Source organism: Carassius auratus, chromosome 9, assembly GCF_003368295.1.
Source record: "Carassius auratus strain Wakin chromosome 9, ASM336829v1, whole genome shotgun sequence".
NCBI lineage: Eukaryota > Metazoa > Chordata > Actinopteri > Cypriniformes > Cyprinidae > Carassius > Carassius auratus.
In genome coordinates, this window is record NC_039251.1 from 20,077,597 (window position 1) to 20,097,326 (window position 19,730).

The following is a 19,730-nucleotide window of genomic DNA, read 5'->3' on the forward strand; positions in this document are numbered from 1 at the left end:
ATCTCGCGCCATCTCAAGGGGTTTCAAAGTCATTGCAGTCCAGAGCATCATTTTATCAGTTAATTTATGTACATAGTGATAAACTTCTGGATAATAGCTTGACCTGTCTTGGTAGTGGAGTTAAAATTGCTTATTACTCATTTATTACTCTTTTATTACTTGTTTAAGTTATAAGGCATTCACAAACATGACTGCTTGTATCTCAAAACGTATGAAATGTGGAGGTGAGGAGAAAGACCACTGATTGTATCACATGACATTATTTGACACAAAGACAATACAATGAGAGATCTGATACACTAAATTTATGAAACATAATTTTATAATACTGATTTTTTTTAAAGGTTTATTTGTCTGTCCTGTGTATATTTTAACAGTTTAAACCTCAATCAAATATATTTTATAAATAAATTCGTAATCAACTTTAAAAAGGTCTTGTCAGAAGTGGGATTCGAACCCACGCCTCCATTCGGAGACCAGAAGACCCATTTCGTAGTGGGAAGGTTTAAACCTTGAGTCTGGCGCCTTAGACCACTCGGCCATCCTGACAACCTGAAATCATAGAGAATTTGCACATATACATATACGATTATAAACCTACTTAAAAAAAACATATTTCTGTTTTCCATTTCTGTTTTGAAAAGTGCACGTTATTAAAGACTTTACTGAGAAAATAACGTTTGTCTTTTAATGAAGCGCGCAAACGTAGCAAAGGTATCTGCGCATGCGTGTTGTAACGCGCGCTTGCAACACATTCAACATGTGATCAGTTATTAAACGCCACAGGGGCGTAGCTCTGATTTTCAACGTGCTGTTATGTTATCACACTGCTCTAGAGAACGAGAGAAGATCGAAAGATGTCTCTCTACCGAAACACAGTTTGGTTCTTGAAGGGTCTACAGGAATATACAAAGTAAGACATCATCAGTGTCTTTCCAATGATATTCATTTCAGCTTGCCTAACATTTTGATAAGCACCAACCAGGTCATGCCATTTACCATCGAAGGTGTCTGCAGTGCACCAGTTAAAATATCATTAACCCTCATCAGGGGCGGCTATGAGTCCGCGGCGAGGCGCTTTAACGAGGCGGATCTGGAGGTGAGTGTGAGCGGCCGCTCGTTCATCATCACCGGAGCGAACAGCGGCATCGGGAAAGCCGCCGCCTGCGAAATCGCCAAAAGAGGTGAGAAAACATGGCTTTGTTAATTCAGAACAGAGACTTCTGGTTACAGCAATAACTGGTCAATTTGAAAACCCAGTTATGGCATTTAGGTTGAAGTTTAACCAACAAAAAAAGGACGCAACAGTGACTCCTTCTGGAAAAAGATATGCGTTTTTTAAAGGGTTGGTTCACCCAAAAATGAAAATTATGTCATTTATAACTCACCCTCATGTCGTTCCAAACCAGTAAGACCTCCAGTAATCTTCGGAACACAGTTTAAGATATTTTAACGAGGCAAGCTCCCAGTCCCTCCAAACTGTGTGTACGGTCTACTGTCCATGTCCAGAAAGGTAAGAAAAACATCATCAGTAGTCCATGTGACATCAGAGGGTCAGTTAGAATATTTTGAAGCATCGAAAATACATTTTTCTCCAAAAATAGCAAAAACTACGACTTTATTCAGCATTGTCTTCTCTTCCGTGTCTGTTGTGAGAGAGTTCAAAACAAAGCAGTTTGTCATATCCGGTTCGTGAACTAATCATTTGATGTAACCGGATCTTTTTGAACCAGTTCACCAAAGCGAACTGAACCGTTTTAAACGGTTTGCATCTCCAATACGCATTAATCCACAAAAAACTTATGCTGTTAACTTTTTTAATGTGGCTGACAACTCCCTCTGAGTTCAAACAAACCAATATCCCGGAGTAATTCATTAGCCGTGTTTCCACTATCGAGCTGAAACCCGGCGTGCTAGTGCGTGTCAGAGCCAGTCGCGTTTCCACTGTCACTTCCGGGGCTTGATCGTGCCTCGCCGGGGCTTCCTCGGGGCCAACGGCCAGGGTTTTTTGGCCCAACGAAAACCTTGGGCCAAAGCGGGCCAGCTGGGGCTAGAGGAGGGGTTATGAACAAAGGCGGAGTTTCTCAGCGTCTAGAGTAAAGACTTTTACAATAAGTTGAGCTCAAAACTCACTCTTAGTTAGCAGCAAGTGTTTGAAATAACTTGATCCGATGTGGATTATAATCACTAAACAAGGCAGAAATATTTATAAACGATGTAAAAGACTATGCACGCTAAAAATTAACGTTACCATAGTAAACATGGTAAATATGACCGCTTGTATAAATCAGACGTCAACTTCTTACTCTCTATCACAGTTGTGTATTTATTAAGTAACATTTTATCTGTCGTCTCATTTCGTGAGTTAAGCTCCACATTGCATAATAATGATTTTTGTTCGGGAGCTTTTATAAAAATAGAGAGTATGCGCTGCGGATAATTTCAGAAAGATAACAGCTTTAACACCAGCATTAAACACTTTTTTAAATAAGTCAAGCTCAAAACTCACTTTCAGTCAGCAGTTTGAAATAACTTGATCCAATGTGGATTATAATCACCAGACAAAGCAGGAATATTTATAAGCGATGAAAAAGATGCACGCTAAACATGTTACCATAAACATGGTAAAATATGACCGCTTGAAGAAATCAGACGTCAGTTTCTTATTGTCTATCACAATCGTGTATTTATTAAGTAACTTATATTATCTGTCACAAGCCTCGTCTCGAGAGTTTAGCTCACGTTGCCTATCATAAAAAAATATAATAATGTTTTTTGTTCGGGAGCTTTGATAAAAATAGAGATATTATCATTCATTCTAAATGTGACGGCTACTGTGGCTACAAATAAACAGAAACCCTGCGCTATTCTGGCCTCGGTGCTACTGACCCAGCCCCGCCCGAGCCGCTTTAAGCCCTGGCTCGCACTGGCCCGACAGTGGAAATGCGGCTATTTACTCAAACAGTACACTGACTGAACTGCTGTGAAGAGAGATCTGAAGATGAACTAACGCTTTAAAAACAGCCATTTAAACAGTTTTTCTTTAGGTGGGACAGTACATCTGGTGTGCAGGAATGAAGATCGTGCAAATGAGGCAAGAAAAGATGTTGTGGAGCAAAGTAAAAATGAGGTATATTTCCAGAAGTACGTTTAGATAATTTGAAAACTATTTTAAACGCTTCAAGAAATAGTGAATTCTAATCTAAGTTTGTGTCATTTTCTTTCAGAATGTCCACGTTCACCTAGTTGACATGTCCAGCCCCAGGAAAGTGTGGGAGTTTGCTAGTGGATTCTCTCAGAATCACAATCTACATGTTCTGGTAAATGCACTCCAGATTTAAGTATATCAACATACAATAAGTAGTGAGAGCCTGTGCACAAAGTGAATCACATTAATCCAAGTGGATATTGCTGTTGTTATTGTGTGGGGGTAACTGCACTATGATAAATATGGAAAATTAATTGTATGTACCATAACAATAATGTATTCCTCATCATTTTAAATTATTCTTAATATTAAAAAAGAAACAGATATTTAATCTCCCCCCAACTAATATATTTCATTAGTAACATGGCACATTTAATATAGCATGTCATGTCTGTTTTGTTCAGCCCCTTGTCTTTTATCTTCATGTGATTTATTACCGTAGATCAATAATGCAGGTTGCATGGTCAATCAGAGAGAACTGACAGAGGATGGCCTGGAGAAAAACTTTGCAACAAACACACTAGGTAGGAAAGTTAGTTTTTTTTTTTTTTTTTTTTTTCTCTGATCATATGTTTTTTTCCAAAATGGACAACAAGGTATTGAGCTTTTACTGAAGTATTTTAGTTTTACATGATTTATACTATTGAGTAACAAAGGTCACAGGCCGCCCCCTGTGGTAGAGAATGTTTTTATTGCCACCTCTTGAAATCAAGGGATAAGAAGAGATAAGAGTGACTAGTGGTCTCACTCATCTTGTGTGTTTTACAGGGATGTATATACTGACATCAGCGCTGATTCCCACACTGAAGAAGTCGGAGAATCCCAGAGTGGTGAGTGTGGAGAAATTAGTGGTGGGCATAGATTACATTTTTTAATCTAGATTAATCTCACTGTGATCTTGAAATTAATCTAGATTAAAATGGTTCATTTGAATTCTGCCGAAGGCATTCAGAATATGTGTGTTACCCAAATAAAATTGACAAACAGTAAGTCTTTGAGAAGGGGTTTATCAAGCTAGGTGGTGCATTAGAAAAGGGGCTCATCTCCTGTTTCAAAAATGCATGACAAAGTGCTTGAAAAAGCTGTAAACTAATTCCACATTGCACAAGGTGCAAACAACTTTACGCCTGTTTCACACCAATGTTTAAGTTTTTTTCAAGTTTGTAGGTGTCAAGGTACAGAAACCAAATAATTAAATGTAAAATAGCACTGGATCGTCTTTAATGTAAAAATGAAATTTACAATCAAACCTACATTTATTCAGACACCTTCAACATTTCTCACATTACTACAGTTTTGCTATATATATCAAAAATTATACTTGACTGTCTGAATAATTTTTGGTTTGACTGTTAAAACTACAAACTAATGCAGTCAAGAGCAGTGAGTGATTTTCATTTTCATTTTCTTGGATTAACATTACAGCAGCCAGTCGCTAAACACTGCGCACCGAACACAAGTAACCAGCTACTCCGTTCAGCTTTTCCGCGTTTATCGCATTTTTCTGTTTAAATCGACAAGCGTAAGGCATTAAAACATGTCAAAAAGATAAGCTTTCGTGACGATGCGCAGCAGTGGCCCGTCAACTGTCCTGAGCATCTTTTTAGGCTGGCCTCAGCCAGTCGGTTATATATAAAAAATATCAAGGTGAAAGCAATCATAGCTTGCTTTATATAAACCCAGCTCCCAACCCAACTTTGAGAATAGATTAACGGCGATATTTTTTTTTATCGCCCGATAAAAGTCTCGCATTAACGCAGCACGTTAACGCATATAACGGCCCACCACTAGAAGAAATGCATCCTAATGCATGGTTAATAACTGTTTCCAAATACATTTACGCTCGCAATGTTACCACAACGTTATGACTTAAATTACATGTTTATGAAGTTTATGAATGTTAAAACCGCTTAATCAAAACTGTATTATTATTATTATTAGTAGTAGTAGTATTAAATTTTTAAATGTTCATATTTTTTATTAATGAATGTTTCAAAGAAAGTAATTGTAAAAAAAAATTGTATTCTAGTTTGTTTATATTTTTAATTGTTTATTTTATAATTATTTGGATGATTTTTTTTTTTTTATTACAGATCACTGTGTCATCTGGTGGGATGTTGGTCCAGAAGTTAAATGTAGAGGACCTTCAGTTAGAGAAAGGCTCTTTTGATGGCACCATGGCCTATGCACAGAACAAGGTACTAATATAAACTCTATATTCAAAATTTTAATCCTTAAAAACTTTGCACGGCAGCATCTATTTTATATGTATATTATTGTTTGGCTTTAAAAATTCATTAATTACAAAGCATACACAAATGTAGCCATTATGCTATTGGTGACTTACCAATCCAGTCCATCATTTACTGTTAAAATACTAGCACAGTACAGTGGCACAGATTCAGGCAGCATCGCCTCTCTGCCTTTGTTACAACCCCAGTTCCAGAAAAGTTGGGACACTTTGTAAAATGCAATAGAATCAAGAATCTGTGATTTTGTTCTTTGTCTTTAACTTTTATTTAATTGACAAAAGTACAAAGAAAAGATTTCCAAAGATTTCACTGATGAACATAAATGTATTTTGTAAATATGACCATTTTTATGATGTCTGCAATGCATTCCAAAAAAGTTTGGAAATAGGCATGTTTAAAACTCTATCACTTCAACCTTCCTTTTAGATACAATGTTTCATTAAGCGCGTTTCGATTGCCCTTCAAATTGCTCAAATTGAAATTGAAAATATGACTAATGGAAATGCATCAATTTAACAAAAACACGCAGTATTTCAGTATTCCAGTCTGGAATAATTAGCAAAACTGCAATGGGATAGTGAATACTAATTGTTAAAGTTTTGCAAGCAAAATTTTCTCCAATCTTGCTTGATACAAGACTTCAGAAGTCATTGTCTGATTCTCCTTTTCATGACTGGTCATAGATTTTCAGTTGGAGACAGATCTAAACTGCATGTAATGCAGTCTAACACATTCACTCTGTCTCTCTGAAACCACGCTGTTGTAGCACATGCAGAATGAGAGCTGGCATTGTCTTGATCTAATAACCCTGGACTTCCCATGAAAGACATCACCTTGATGGCAGTATACATCTCTGTACAATTCTCATATATGCCTCCATGTCAATACTACCTTCACACATATACCATACACCTTATACCATATACACCTCTAATACCATGACAGAAGTTTGCTTTCAACAAAGTCTGGGTGGTCCTTTAGTCTTTGCGCCCGAGAATGTAAAAATTAATTTTTCCTGGAAACAAGTTGGGATGTGGACTCATCGGAGTATAGCACACATTTTCACTGTCTTTTTGGCTATCTGAGATGAGCTCTGGCCCAGAGAACCTGGCAGCATCACTGCATAAAATTGATGTATAGCTTTTTCCTAAAGTAACAGATACTCAAGTTGCATTTCTTGATGCAGCAGCAGTGGTAAATGACAGTGGTTTTCTGAAGTACTCCTGAGCCCATGTGGCTATATTTAATACTGCAGCATGACGGTTTCTTATGAAGTGCCATCTGAGATCTCAAAGGTCAAGCACATTCAACTGAGATTTCCTGCCTTGCCCTACATGAACTGTGATTTCTCTGGATACATTGAATCTTTTCACAATATTATGTGTGGTACTTGGTGAAAGACCTAAATTCTTTACAATTTTCCATTGCAAAATTTGACTCTTGATTTGTTTGAAATTTGGCACAAAGTGATGAGCCATGATCCAGCTTTGCTGGGAAAATTGAGATGCCAAACATGGTACCCAGACATGATACCTTGACCTATTATTAATTCACCTGCTTACTGTAAACTGTTTCAAAACAGGACATTTTGATATTCTAAAACAGTTTCACTTATTTTAGTTACAGCCGACAAAAACAAACAAAATTTGTATTATTTCATATTTACAAAATACATTTATGTTGGTCAGTGAATACTTTGGAAATCTTTTCTTTTTTTTTAACTTTTGTCAATTAATTAAAAATCACAGAGAATGATCAAATCACAGATTCTTGATTTTATTGCATTTTACAAAACCTCCCAACTTCTCTGGATATAACTTCATTATAACTCCATTATAATCGTCATTGTAACCTGATTTACTGTAGTTGTATTTATGCAGTATTTTGTTTTTTTTGTGATGTTCTTAATAAAGAATTTGGATTTATTCAATGCTAACGGTGATCTTTCTCAGAGGCAACAGGTGACCATGACAGAGCAATGGGCAGCTCAGCACAAGGAAATCCACTTCTCATCAATGCACCCCGGCTGGGCAGACACCCCAGGTGAACAGCATGTACATCAGCTGCAAGGAAATATCTTGATTGATACCATAAACTTGCCGTCTCAGTCACAAAGATATTGTTTTTGTTCCATCTACAGCGGTGCAGTCATCCATGCCAGATTTTCATGCGAAAATGAAGAATAAACTCCGTACTGAAGCTCAAGGTGCAGACACAGTGGTGTGGCTGGCCATTTCAGATGTCGCCAGCAGACAGCCCAGCGGCCTCTTCTTCCAAGGTCAAGTATCTTTATAAAATGTGAAAGCATGCTTTAATATGCTGTACACATCATCTATAACATGTCTTTGACATTTCAGACTAAATCTCTCTTTAACATGTACCTGAACTTTGACCTGTGTTTCTCAAACTGATTCATCTGCAGACAGAAAAGCGGTTTCTACGCATCTGCCTCTGGCCTCCTCCAGGTCTTCACCAGCTGAAGACCAGAATCTGATGAGCAAGCTGGAGGAGCTCGCTGTGAAATTCAAGTGTTAGTTGTTTGGCTTAGTGGCCAAATTCACAGAAGCCGTCATTCCACACACAGACTGCTATTTTCATTCTCAGTAACGGTGAGAATTGGAGAAATGTGAAAAGCAAAACAGCTTACCAAAACACCCTGAAATGTTTCAAATATTTCAAACCAATTGTCAGTTCTTCAAACAAATACACTCCTAAGCATTTTAGTACATCCACCCTTTTTTGAGTTTCTTGATTTGTAAGTAACTTTATCTGTGGACAATCTTACCTCTAACATGAATGTTGAAGCTGCTGTGCTAAATGAGTGGAGCAACCTCAAGGAATTGAGTTTGCATGCTTGATGAATCAGATTATTTTATTCATAAATCTAAAACTGCTATTCCAAAAAAAAGAAAAATGCATCTCAAGACTCAGCTGTCTGAGAACATGATATACACTACCTATAACACATATTCGAATTAAACATATATGAAGAAATATTCTAGACCTTCCCCTTATATACACTTACGAATGTGTTTGTAGTTGTGCTAACAAAAAATGACTTTCTTTTTGTCCATTTGTTACGACTGACATGATTCTTAATTAAAGATAATATTAAACAATTAATCTCTTTGTCTCAATCTTTTTGGGAAGTCATTATTATATCATATCTTTTCATTTCATTTATTTTTTGCCCAAACAACTGTTATGATCCAAATTGTGTTCATGATAGCTGGTATCTAAACAACAGGACTTGAAATGGGTTTTATTTATAGAATCAAAGAACCATTACAAACAGTAAAAGAATAACAGTGTTGCTCCAGTGACAAAAAACAAACAAACAGTACTTTCATTTCAAAATGAATAAAGATTTTCTCTCCAGTTATTACTTACACTACAGTTCAAAACATCTGGGGTCAGTAAGACTTTTATGCATTTTTTTTTTTGTTACAAATTTTTTTTTTTCTTCATCAAAGAATCTCGCAAAATGTATCACTATTTCCTCATAAATATTAAGCAGCAATTGCTGTTTTTATTACGATGTTATCTAAGCAACTAGAACAGCAATTAGAATTATTTCTGAAGAGTCATGTGACACTGAAGACTTCTGAAAATTCAGCTTTGCTATCAAGAGAATATATTTTAAAATATATTCAAATAGGAAACTGTAAACAGTTCACAGTATTACTGTTTTTACTGTATTTTTGATCAAATGAATGCAGCCTTGTCGAGCTTAAGAGACTCTTCAAAAACACAAAAAACTGACAACAAACTTTTAAATGGATGTATACTTTAAAATTATATATATATATTTTTTAATTGGTCATTTTTAAAAGCTAGTAGGCAATCAAATCTTCACATTTGTGATCCTGGACCACAAAACCAGTAATAAGTCACAGAGGTATTTTGTAGCAATAGCCTACAAAACATTGCAAGGGTCAAAATTATTGATTTTTCTTTTATAGTAAACATCATTTGGATATTAAGTTAAGGATATATTATGTTCCATGAAGATATTTAGTAAATTTCCAACTGCAAATACATCATAACTTAATTTTTTAATAGTAATATACATTGCTAAGAACTTCATCTGGACAACTTTAAAGGCATTTTTCTGCACCCTCAGATTCCAGATTTTAAGATATTTATATCTCGGCCAAATATTGTCATATCCGAACAAACCATACACCAATGGGAAGCTTATTAATTCAGCATCTGATTATGTTTAAATCTAAATTTTAAAAAATTGCCTCTTTTTTTTTTTTTTTTTGGTTTTGTGGTCCAGGGTCACATTTGCAATTACACAGTTACAAAGTAAAGCATCTTTATTTAGTGCCATTCCTGTTGTTTTATTTATCCAAACCCTGTGAGCTCACTGTGAGCTGTACAATGAACTATTAACAATTCCCAACTTACAGTACAAATATGTTTTAAATAGTTTTAAACCACCACCATAATATTGTCTGAACCAATGAATGAATGAAATACCGTATTTAAGTATTTAAACAACATTAAAACTAAGTGTTTACATTTAAAAAGTCAAATAAATGACCAGGGGCCCGTTTCACAAAGGAGGTTACGTGAAAACTCTGAGTATGTTAACCCTGAAATGAGGGAAACTCTAGGTTTTCCATTTCAGAATGGGAGGTTTGTCAAACCCGAGAAAGCAGGGTAAGTCAAGCCCGTTTCTGAAAGAGAGGTAACTTATACTCAGAGTCAGTAACCGTAGTAACTTACTCCATGAACCTAACCTGGTCAGGAGCAGGTTTTCTTCGATAAACCCAGAGTTTCTTTCGGTCTCCTCCCCCTTTTTAAACACTTCATTGATGCACGCTTGAAAAATGCTCTTCTTACTGAGTGCTTGTAACTAGCTTGTGATGCGATTGATTGGGTTGGAGTCCAGCTTTTGCCGTACTTGTTTTTTTCACTTTTCCCATCACGTCACATTAGAATTTATTTTCAATATAATAATTTACAATCGGTTATTATTGAATCCTGTTGATGTATAATACTGAGGTGCAAATGTATCTGCCAGTATAAAGTATAACTAGCATCTAATTATTATTTACACTCAGCCTGTTGCAAAGAACTGCAACTTTTACATGGTAAATAGAATATATCACGATTTTCCCTCTAAATTTTTTCTGTAAATAGCATCTAGGCCTACTTGCACTTTGCCTACTGTAAATAGGATCTATCGCTAAGAAAGTATGTTAATTACACTAAGTGTAAATAGCCACTGCCGTATTTTTCTGACTCTATTGGCAGATCATTTGTAAAATATGAAAATTGCACTTAAAATATTATTATTATTTTATATATATTTTTTGCCCATGAGATACCATAAAATGATTAGCTATTAGTTAATTAATCTAACGTTCTGCCAGTTTTCTCCTGTGATATTATAACAGTGATAAGAATTACATTTGTATTGAGTCTGAAGTATGCAGAAGGCTTTTTGTTGGGAACTGTTGCCATGGTGAATCGTAATATCGGTGCTCCATTGCTAATGGCTTTTTATAGTTGTGGTGCATGCGCTTAACTCAGAGTCAGTCAATTTAGAGTTGATTAAACCAACTCATTTCAGCTGTCCTGTAACCGAAAACTCAGAGTTACCCATCTCAGGTTAAGTCAACTCAGAGTTCAAGTTTAAACTCAGAGTTGGTTGAACCTCCTTAGTGAAACGGGCCCCAGGAGGCAATAGCAGAGACTATTTTCCCATGCCAAAAACCATTGATCGAGGTGCGGTAGAGGCACTTGCATATAAAACAGTTCCAGCATGCTTTGATGCAGTGTAACAAGGATTCATCTGCATTTGGGATAAGACATACGATGAGGATAGAATGAGTGCAAAGAGTTTCACAGACACTATAACAACACTGGTATATGTCAATATAAACAACCTGAACTAAGCAGATTTAAACTGGACAATATTTACACGTTTGTTCCCATAACCCGTGTGCACATGCACAAATACATACAATTGCACATGCTCAGTTCAGTGTCAGGATATCCTTGAGATGAAGCTGCCCATGGAATGTGACCTGAACTCTGAATGTTTTTCCACAAACACATGATTCTCAGTTCAGTTCAGTTCAGCGCTGATTCTTTGTTCCTGCCTTCAGACGATACACAGGATTCCTATGATACCACTGGAGTCATGTCCCATAGCTGAAAGTAAACACACCACAGATATTAAAGCCAGCTCTGTCTCTTTACCAAATAGTACACTCACAATTAAATAGAAACAGGTACTTACCTTGATGATTTTGTCTGTCCCGGAGGTGAGCAGCCAGCCCCTGGTGGGTTCATACTGCATGTGTGTGATGCTGTGTTTACTGTCATGGAAGGTTGCAGTGGGCGCCCGTCTGGACAAAAAGAAAGATTTAAGTGATTCTAGCATGTGAGAGACTCAAAGCATTGAAGACAATCAACATATGACTTACTCCTCATCTGTTATGGAGTCGTGACAACTGTCACAAACCCGCACCTCAAACTCAAATCCCATCAGAGGAATAGTGGAGCGTTTGGAGGAGCACTTTCCACACACGGCCTGGCCACACTTCCTGCAGTGATGCTGGGAAGGAACAAATCAAGCTGCTTTATATGAGATTAAACTGTGGGCTGAGGGCTGAATTACGGACTGCAAACCTACTCTGAATAATATTTTCTGAAAATAGTAAATTGCATATGCAGTCCTCAAATAAATATATTTTATGGTAAGATATGTTAAATATAATTCCAGATATATATATATATATATATTGAAACTTGATTTAAGATATATTTTAAAACTTCATTCAGTGTACTCTACAGAATATAAGTTCGGGGTGAGTACGCTTAAAGATTATTTGATTCAACAATGATGATTATATTAATGTATCCAATTGAATGTAATAATTTTATCAAAAGTGACAGTAAAAACATTTAAATGTTAAAAAAGATTTCAAATTCAAATAAATGCTGAACTTAATGTTACTTAATAAATGCTTTTCAAAATAATATTTCACAATATTACCATTTTACTGTATTTTTAATAAAATAAATGCAGCCTTTGTGAGCATGGCATCTTTCAAAAACATAAAAAAAAAAAGAAAAAAAAATCTGACAACCCCAAATATTTGAATGATTGTGTAATATTATATAAAAAAATACCTATCTTACACAATTAAGCTTCTCAGCTATTTTTATTGTAAAATGTGACAAAATATTAATGATTTTATTTATTTTTGCAGTGGTTTTGTTCACTGTACCTGTCGCAGGCCAATTTTCTTACTGTCCCACATCTGTTTAAAATTCCAGAAGAATGGCTGTTCACATTTCTGACACGAGTCACTGTCAAGCCACTCCGGAGTCTGAGACACAAAACAGATGAAGAGATGCTTAAACTATGTAAACAGACATATGTAACTAACATAAATACCACACGAGGCTCTACACAATCTCTCTCACCTCTTGTCGAGTGACGTCCATGTTCCAGATAACTATTCCTCCATCTGAGCCACAGGAAATGAGCTGACGGGTGTGAGGAGCGTAACACAAACCCTGCACTTTATCACTGTCACACAAACACACACACACTCAAATATTAAAACCTGACAAGTGTGCTTTGCTTATTCTCATATCTTAAATGCATGACAACAATTCATCCGTCCTACTTGTGTCCCTGGAGCTCAATGGCTGTGCCTTTGCGGCCTCCAATGTCCCACATGATGATAGAATGATCAGAACTTCCAGAGAATAAAACCCTTTGCACAGGATCCCAACACAGGGCTGTGACATTGCCTGCACACACACAAATACAGTCATCACTGAACGATTCAGATTCATGTACGGCGCAAGTAATGGAATACTCCATTCCCTTGTACAATATTTTATGGATGTAGACATGAAGATGAATATATTTGTGTATTTTGAGGTTATGAGGACTTTATGGCTACTCGGGGGGTGACAGTATTGTAATCCAAGCCACCAGGGGACGCCATCCACACTAAAATGATTGAAGGAGGTCGTTTAAATGTTAACCTTTGGTACACTTCAGAACAAACAAGACTTGTTTGTTGGTTAATTAGCTTGTTTGTGCTGACCAACTGCTTTTTTCTTTTTGCGATGTTAATGATTAATGTATCAACTTATTTGCTGCTTGCTAAGATGCTTAATTTCATGCTACTACTCTTTGGTCTTCAAAGAAAGTTTTTTTTGTTTAGTTTTTTTGCCTAATTGAGGAGCCCAATTAAAAGGATAGTTCACGCAAAAAAGAAAATTCTGTCATTAATTACTCACCCGTGTGGCCTTTAAAGGTGGTGACCAGGCTGCAGTTGTCCTGCTCCAGCTTTAGGATTGTCACTTGACCGGAATGATCTCCAACGAAGGCATGTCTGGTTTCCACATCAAATCTTACACAGATTGTCAAGAAGCCAATGCCATAAAACTTCCAGACCCCTCCTGAATGTAATTATTTACACCATTACCATGAATTGCACCAAAATGTTTTTTTTTTTAATTAATATACAGTATATGTTTTCATAGAACCAAAAACAAAAAAGCATATTTAATTAATTTTGGATAAAATGTTACATGTTACATCTTTACATGTTATGTTCTTCTGAGCATTGAGTCGTAGTAATGTTTTTTTTTTTTTCTTTCTTTTCTTGGAAACAAGATACCTCTTAATATTTCACCCAAACCAGTTTTGCATATTACCACTATGGCATATTTATGGTAATGAGGAAGTGTGTCATTACTGCTAATGTTAACCCCTTCTAGTTTATTTATGCTGTGTGTATGAAATAGACAGTGACACGGTCAAAATGAGTCATCAGAGAAGCGCTATTACATTTAGGAACCACATTCCTACCGCATTAAAGGGATAGGACACCCAGAAATGACAATTCGGTCATCATTTACTCACTCCTCATGTTTCAAACCTGTTTGACCATCTCCTGCATAACAAAAAGAAGAGATTTTGAAGAATGTTGATAACCAAACAGTTTTGATTACCATTGATTTCCATTGTATGAAAAAACAGACACATTTCTCAAAATAACTTTTCCAAAAAAGTTTGGAAACAGGTTTGGAAAGACATGAGGGGGTGAGTAAATGACCGAATTTCCATTACCCCTTTATCTAATTAAATAATTTATATAAATTATACACACTTAACATTTAAGCAAATCATTGGGTTTTTCTTTTACGATTTTAAAGATGAGCAGTAATTTAAAAGAAGCTTATTTCCTATATTTAAAAAAAGCAAAAATAAAATCAGTCAATGTCTGATTTGTGACTATAAACTTGGAGGTTTTTGTGAGATGTTTGATATCAGTAGTGGCGTATGAATGGATACTGTAGTCCAGACACCCATGCTGTGGTCCTGTATGTGCCCAGCTGCTGTCCGCTCTCGGAGCAGTGCCACGTAAAGCTCTTGTCCTGTCCTGTACTTAGAATCCACTCCATCTCTAAGACAAACAGCACCACGGTCACGCCACCCTGATGAGCTAACACAAACAGAAAACAAGACACAATGAGAGAAGCAAGGAGGGATCACTTTAGCACATTCAAAAACACAAGCAATTAAGCTCTCATACATATAAAAAATAAATAAGGCAGCAGACGGTCAATAAAACACAGAGGTGGAAGGTTAGCTAGCTGTTTCACATTAATGCCATTCTAGGCCATGACAACATTAACACTGAGATTAAGAGCTGAATGTTCAGATTTAATACTTCACATTCAAGCTGTCCTGCATATATATATTCTGTACAGAATTGACCTGACCCTTCTGTACATGGCTGAATCAGCAGGGAGTTTGATTGACAGGCTATCTGACCAATCATAACACAGAATCTGCCATTTTTGTCTGACAAACAAACCAGACAGGAGAGTAAATTCATTTAGGTTGACTTGAACTTGTGTTTTGCAGTCTTTCCACACTGAAACAAGATACCTTCTGATATTCAAACATGTTTATTTCATGCTATAACTAGTAAAGAAGAAGAGATTATTGCTTCATGTGCCACAGAGTGTGCCAGGCTAAGAGGTTAAAGAGCCCCAAAATGGCATTTATTTTTGCAATTTTATTTAAAAATTACAAAAAGTTGGGACTATGTTTAAAGCCTAAAGTAACCTTCTCTGTCTTGTCTGTCATGCCGACAGAAAAGTAGTCAGTTTCTAGTTGCTAGTTGTCAGTTTCTCTTTGCTCTGTGATGTATTTCTCACTGCATGATAACATGATCTGTGGGTGAGAGCTTGTCATAACAGCAACGTTTTAATATATACACTTTGACCATTCTAGAGTTGCTTAAAACAGAAACCTATATAATTTCCTACTAAAAAGATCTCAAATGAAATGGGATAATTTTGATTAAAACCATTTTCAAGGATGCCAACAAAATAAAAGAGTTGATCTACTTATGGTGATACTTTATCTGACATATCAAAGTGCCAGGGAGAGATAGTTGTGATGCTTGAACATGTTCATGTGATTTATGTTGAGTTAGGAAAACAAACGTAATTCTTTTATACTGTATTTGTGACTCACCCTGATATGTTCGTGCAGGAATCATTTGGTTGTAGTCCTCCGATAAGACAAACTCCTGGTAAGAGAAACACCAGGCATAAAGTAGCTTAGTAATGTATCTAAGAACCTGCTAGTGACATATCACTACATAGAAAACCGGTGTGTGTGAGAAAAGTGTTTAATTAACATACCGATACAGTGCCATTTTCCAACCCTACAGAGATCCTCCTTGTCTCTGGGTTAAATGACATACATGAGCACGCCACTGCAACATAAAACAAAGAAAATGAGTATGAGATTCTATCTAACAAAATCTGTTGATCAGCATTTGACTATAAATAAACACTGTGTACTGAGAGCCAGTGCCCCCACAGTCTACAATAGTTATCTAAAAGCAGGCTAAAAATGTGGCCACATTACTGAGAAATGAAACTCCTGTCTGAATAGGAAAACAAACTGAAGTTCATGCCCATACTGGTTTCACTTCACGCTTTTCCTTTTGTAGTAAAATTCCTGAAGTTATGTGATTGCATGTCCCATAATGTTAGATCTGTTTTGCTCCCAGAGAGCAGCACAGGACCGAGGACTCACCTGGCATTGTGTGAAACACACTAGGCCAGTACTGACCACTGTCCCTCTTCAACCACACGCGGATTGTCCTAAAATTAATTGAAATAAATAATTAAATCTTGATTATAACATTTACAGACATGTATTTAACAGACTCTTTCTTACAAAAGTGACATGCAGTACAGTAGACAAATTACCAGAACACATGTCTAAGAATATATATCGTTGGCTTAGATAAATCCTAATCACCTTAACGCTGAACATAGTTAAAACATTACCAGGATTAGGCAGGATACTTAAAATGACAAGGCTAGTACAAAATGATGAACCAGATTATATATATATATATATATATATATATATATATATATATATATATATATATATATATATATATATATATATATATATATATATATATATATATATATATATTAAGTGAAGAAAGGATTTCTGCTATCCTTTGACAAATCTCTAAAAACAAAAATGAGGAACTTAAAAACATTTTAGGGCTGCTAATAGGTTAAAATACTTTAAAACATTACATTTTTAGAATTTTTTTCTACATAAAAACACCTTATCCCATTTAATTTGTTTTGTTTAAAAATTTAATGCGTGCAATTGTGCATCCATTGACATATTTCTGTACAATGCTCAACCTAATGTATAGTTACCCACACAGAACAGCATACTGAATAACCTGTGAGTTCTCCTTCTGGCTGGCAGCGGAAGTTGTCATAGGTCTGATGCTGACATGACCTCTGGTGCTATTTTAGAGCGCTTATTTGCATGAACATAAGGTGTGCTGGCAAAGCCAATCATATGACACTCATTACTTTGAGCTGCTAAACAATTAAATTGGAACTAAAGTCCTGAAATGAATAGTAAAGACACACACACACACACACACACACACATATATATATATATATATATATATAAATGAAAATAAATAGACACTGCACTGCTTTTTGTTTGTTTGTTTTTTTGCATGAACTGCTGTGTTATTAACTTATTATTAAATCTGTTCACTAAAAAAACGTTTAGATTGGTTTACAGAGTCAAGTATTGGCACTTTCTGAACGTGTATTTTTTTTATAAGATTGAGAGGCCGCTACACATCTAACGTTACCAAGAGATTCAATCATTATCTTCACAATAATACAGACTGAATACACTGAACTGCATAGAAATCCAAAACAATATACAAAAAAAAAAAAACGTATTCTTCTGCTATTTCCTCTCCTTTTGTAAACAAGATTTTCCAGTTCATTCGTTCATTCGCGAATGAAAAGTCTTGTTCAAATCCGCTTTGAATCTTTTAACTTCAAATCGGCGATTTTTACGTTAAAGAGAGTAGTTCTTTGTATTTTTCAGTAGATTACTAATGAAATACTTAACAGACCGGACCTTAATGCTTTCTGTTGGGTTTTATCAGTTACTGGAGGCAGGAAAAGGCAGTCAGGCGTTTCAAAGGGGACGCTTCAGTGACGGAAATTGATTCGTTCACTTAAACGATTCTTTAAAAACATCGATTCGTTCACAAACCTCTCGTATAAGAAGATTCGCAGGCAAATGCTTGCTTTACAGTGCGCGCAAACGAAGTCCATTGATAGCAGCAGCTCAAATGATCCGCCTCAATTCGACTCTTTATGAGAGGATAACTGGGATTAAGTTTCACTTAATTCCTCCGAATATCGTTTATTAAACCAAAACAAAAATGACAAATGTGTCTATGTATCATCGACTGTATAAGTTATTTATTAATGCTGCTTATAACATCACAAACAAGGTGCGTATTCTGCACTGTAATTCTAAGAGGCTAATAGCTGTGGATTTGAACGTGCTGACCTGTCTTGAGATACACTGATAACCCCGTCCTCTTTGGGGATGATCACAGCCGTGTTCACAACATCTTGGAAACCCTCGATCTTACTCAGCAGCACGGGTTTTCTTGTCTGCGGTCGGGGATGGATCTCTGCCGCCATGGCGCTGTAGTTCCTCCGTCTCCTGAGTTCTCGTCTCTCGGGGAGCGCAGGTCGATGGTCAGAGCTGCAGACCGTCGGTCAGGGATGCTGCAGGTCAGCTGATCAGCTCTCACACGGCCCGAGCTGCTCTCACTCGGACACGATCTCTATGCCATGTTCCGTAAAGAAACGCGCGTGTTCTCCTCTCGCTCTCCACGTACGACAGACGATCCGCCTCTTGAATGAATCACAGATGTATGCGTTTGAGGTGTGCATGGTTGACTTTGACGAACACTGTATTTGTAGAACCGGAAGTTGAACGTCATTTCATTTATCCAGTTGATTGACATTTGTGCATGAACAAAGGTTCACTGCAATAAATTTGGTAAAACTATGCTATTTGTTTAACGGAAACAGTTAAATTAACACTATATGTCAGTTAAGTCTATATTGTTTTCTTTATTTTTTCTGAATACTTTTTTTTTTATAAATACTATGTTCTCAACAACAAAACCACAGAGTGGAAATTGTTCTATTTATAGTTTGGCCTTATCATGTGTAGACAGACATCACAGAACTATTTCCAGTTTTATGCATTCCAGTTTTAATTTTCTTTGGCTTCCTTACCAGTCATATTATTACACATGGTTTTGCAGATCATGTGACCAATAAACATGCAATTTTATGTACTATATAATAATAATTATTATTACTAGAAATTCCTCATATTGCTTGGGTAGGTTACATGTTAAAGTGCTAATACTCAGACCTAACCTAAGGACTTTGGTTTATAACCAGTAAATGAAAGCAGCAAATGTATCAAGAATAGACTCTTTATTTATTTGCCAGTTGATTGATTGCCAGTTAGTATTATTGGCATTCTATAGTCTTTGTTATAAACTCTGTGAAAAATATGGGATTTGAAATAACATACGCACAGTACCAGCACCTAATTTTATTAGCTTGCTTGGGTGTGTGTGTGTGTGTGTGTACATCAAATACGTAATTGCACTGCTCCTTTCTCTTAATATAAAGGTACATAGATATGTATTGTTAATACCCCCCCCCCCCCCCCCCCCCCCGAAAATAAACAAACAAAAAACTATGGATGTAGATAGTCTTTTATGTCAGCTTAGCATAATATATAACAAATATTAATGCATGACCTATCTGAGAAAGTTTTTTTTTCTTTCTGTTAGAAAATAACAATAAAACGGATA

At 36.1% G+C, this 19,730-nt stretch overlaps 2 protein-coding genes and 1 non-coding gene across 3 annotated transcripts; 1 reads left to right on the forward strand and 2 right to left on the reverse strand.

The window, feature by feature from the left end:
* Positions 1-436: 436 nt before the first annotated feature.
* On the reverse strand, positions 437-549 carry trnal-caa (transfer RNA leucine (anticodon CAA)). The gene is made up of 2 exons: positions 512-549; positions 437-482 (listed from the first exon to the last, which is right to left on the reverse strand). It is a non-coding gene; the product is annotated as a tRNA-Leu (tRNA).
* Positions 550-752: 203 nt separating this feature from the next.
* LOC113108664 (dehydrogenase/reductase SDR family member 12-like) lies at positions 753-8,368 on the forward strand. Its single transcript, XM_026271930.1, has 10 exons — positions 753-913; positions 1,051-1,184; positions 3,048-3,130; positions 3,228-3,320; positions 3,651-3,732; positions 3,977-4,038; positions 5,302-5,406; positions 7,413-7,503; positions 7,601-7,738; positions 7,883-8,368. The coding sequence occupies exons 1-10, from the start codon at positions 858-860 to the stop codon at positions 7,993-7,995; spliced, it is 957 nt and encodes a 318-aa protein (XP_026127715.1). The 5' UTR covers positions 753-857; the 3' UTR covers positions 7,996-8,368.
* Positions 8,369-11,018: 2,650 nt separating this feature from the next.
* LOC113108665 (WD repeat and FYVE domain-containing protein 2-like) lies at positions 11,019-18,794 on the reverse strand. Its single transcript, XM_026271931.1, has 12 exons — positions 18,395-18,794; positions 16,565-16,632; positions 16,165-16,238; positions 15,995-16,049; positions 14,801-14,951; positions 13,741-13,853; positions 13,116-13,242; positions 12,910-13,015; positions 12,711-12,812; positions 11,904-12,034; positions 11,717-11,825; positions 11,019-11,628 (listed from the first exon to the last, which is right to left on the reverse strand). The coding sequence occupies exons 1-12, from the start codon at positions 18,529-18,531 to the stop codon at positions 11,599-11,601; spliced, it is 1,203 nt and encodes a 400-aa protein (XP_026127716.1). The 5' UTR covers positions 18,532-18,794; the 3' UTR covers positions 11,019-11,598.
* Positions 18,795-19,730: the final 936 nt, after the last annotated feature.

Bases quoted from the DNA above. Each gene is read 5' to 3' on its own strand.
- LOC113108664 (XM_026271930.1), top strand. From the start codon at position 858: ATGTCTCTCTACCGAAACACAGTTTGGTTCTTGAAGGGTCTACAGGAA. The intron at 3,321-3,650 runs GTAAATGCACTC...TTATTACCGTAG, and splicing joins ATCACAATCTACATGTTCTG to ATCAATAATGCAGGTTGCAT. The intron at 4,039-5,301 runs GTGAGTGTGGAG...TTTTTATTACAG, and splicing joins AGTCGGAGAATCCCAGAGTG to ATCACTGTGTCATCTGGTGG.
- LOC113108665 (XM_026271931.1), bottom strand. From the start codon at position 18,531: ATGGCGGCAGAGATCCATCCCCGACCGCAGACAAGAAAACCCGTGCTG. The intron at 12,813-12,909 runs GTGAGAGAGATT...TTTGTGTCTCAG, and splicing joins TGGACGTCACTCGACAAGAG to ACTCCGGAGTGGCTTGACAG. The intron at 11,826-11,903 runs GTAAGTCATATG...CTTTTTGTCCAG, and splicing joins GACTCCATAACAGATGAGGA to ACGGGCGCCCACTGCAACCT.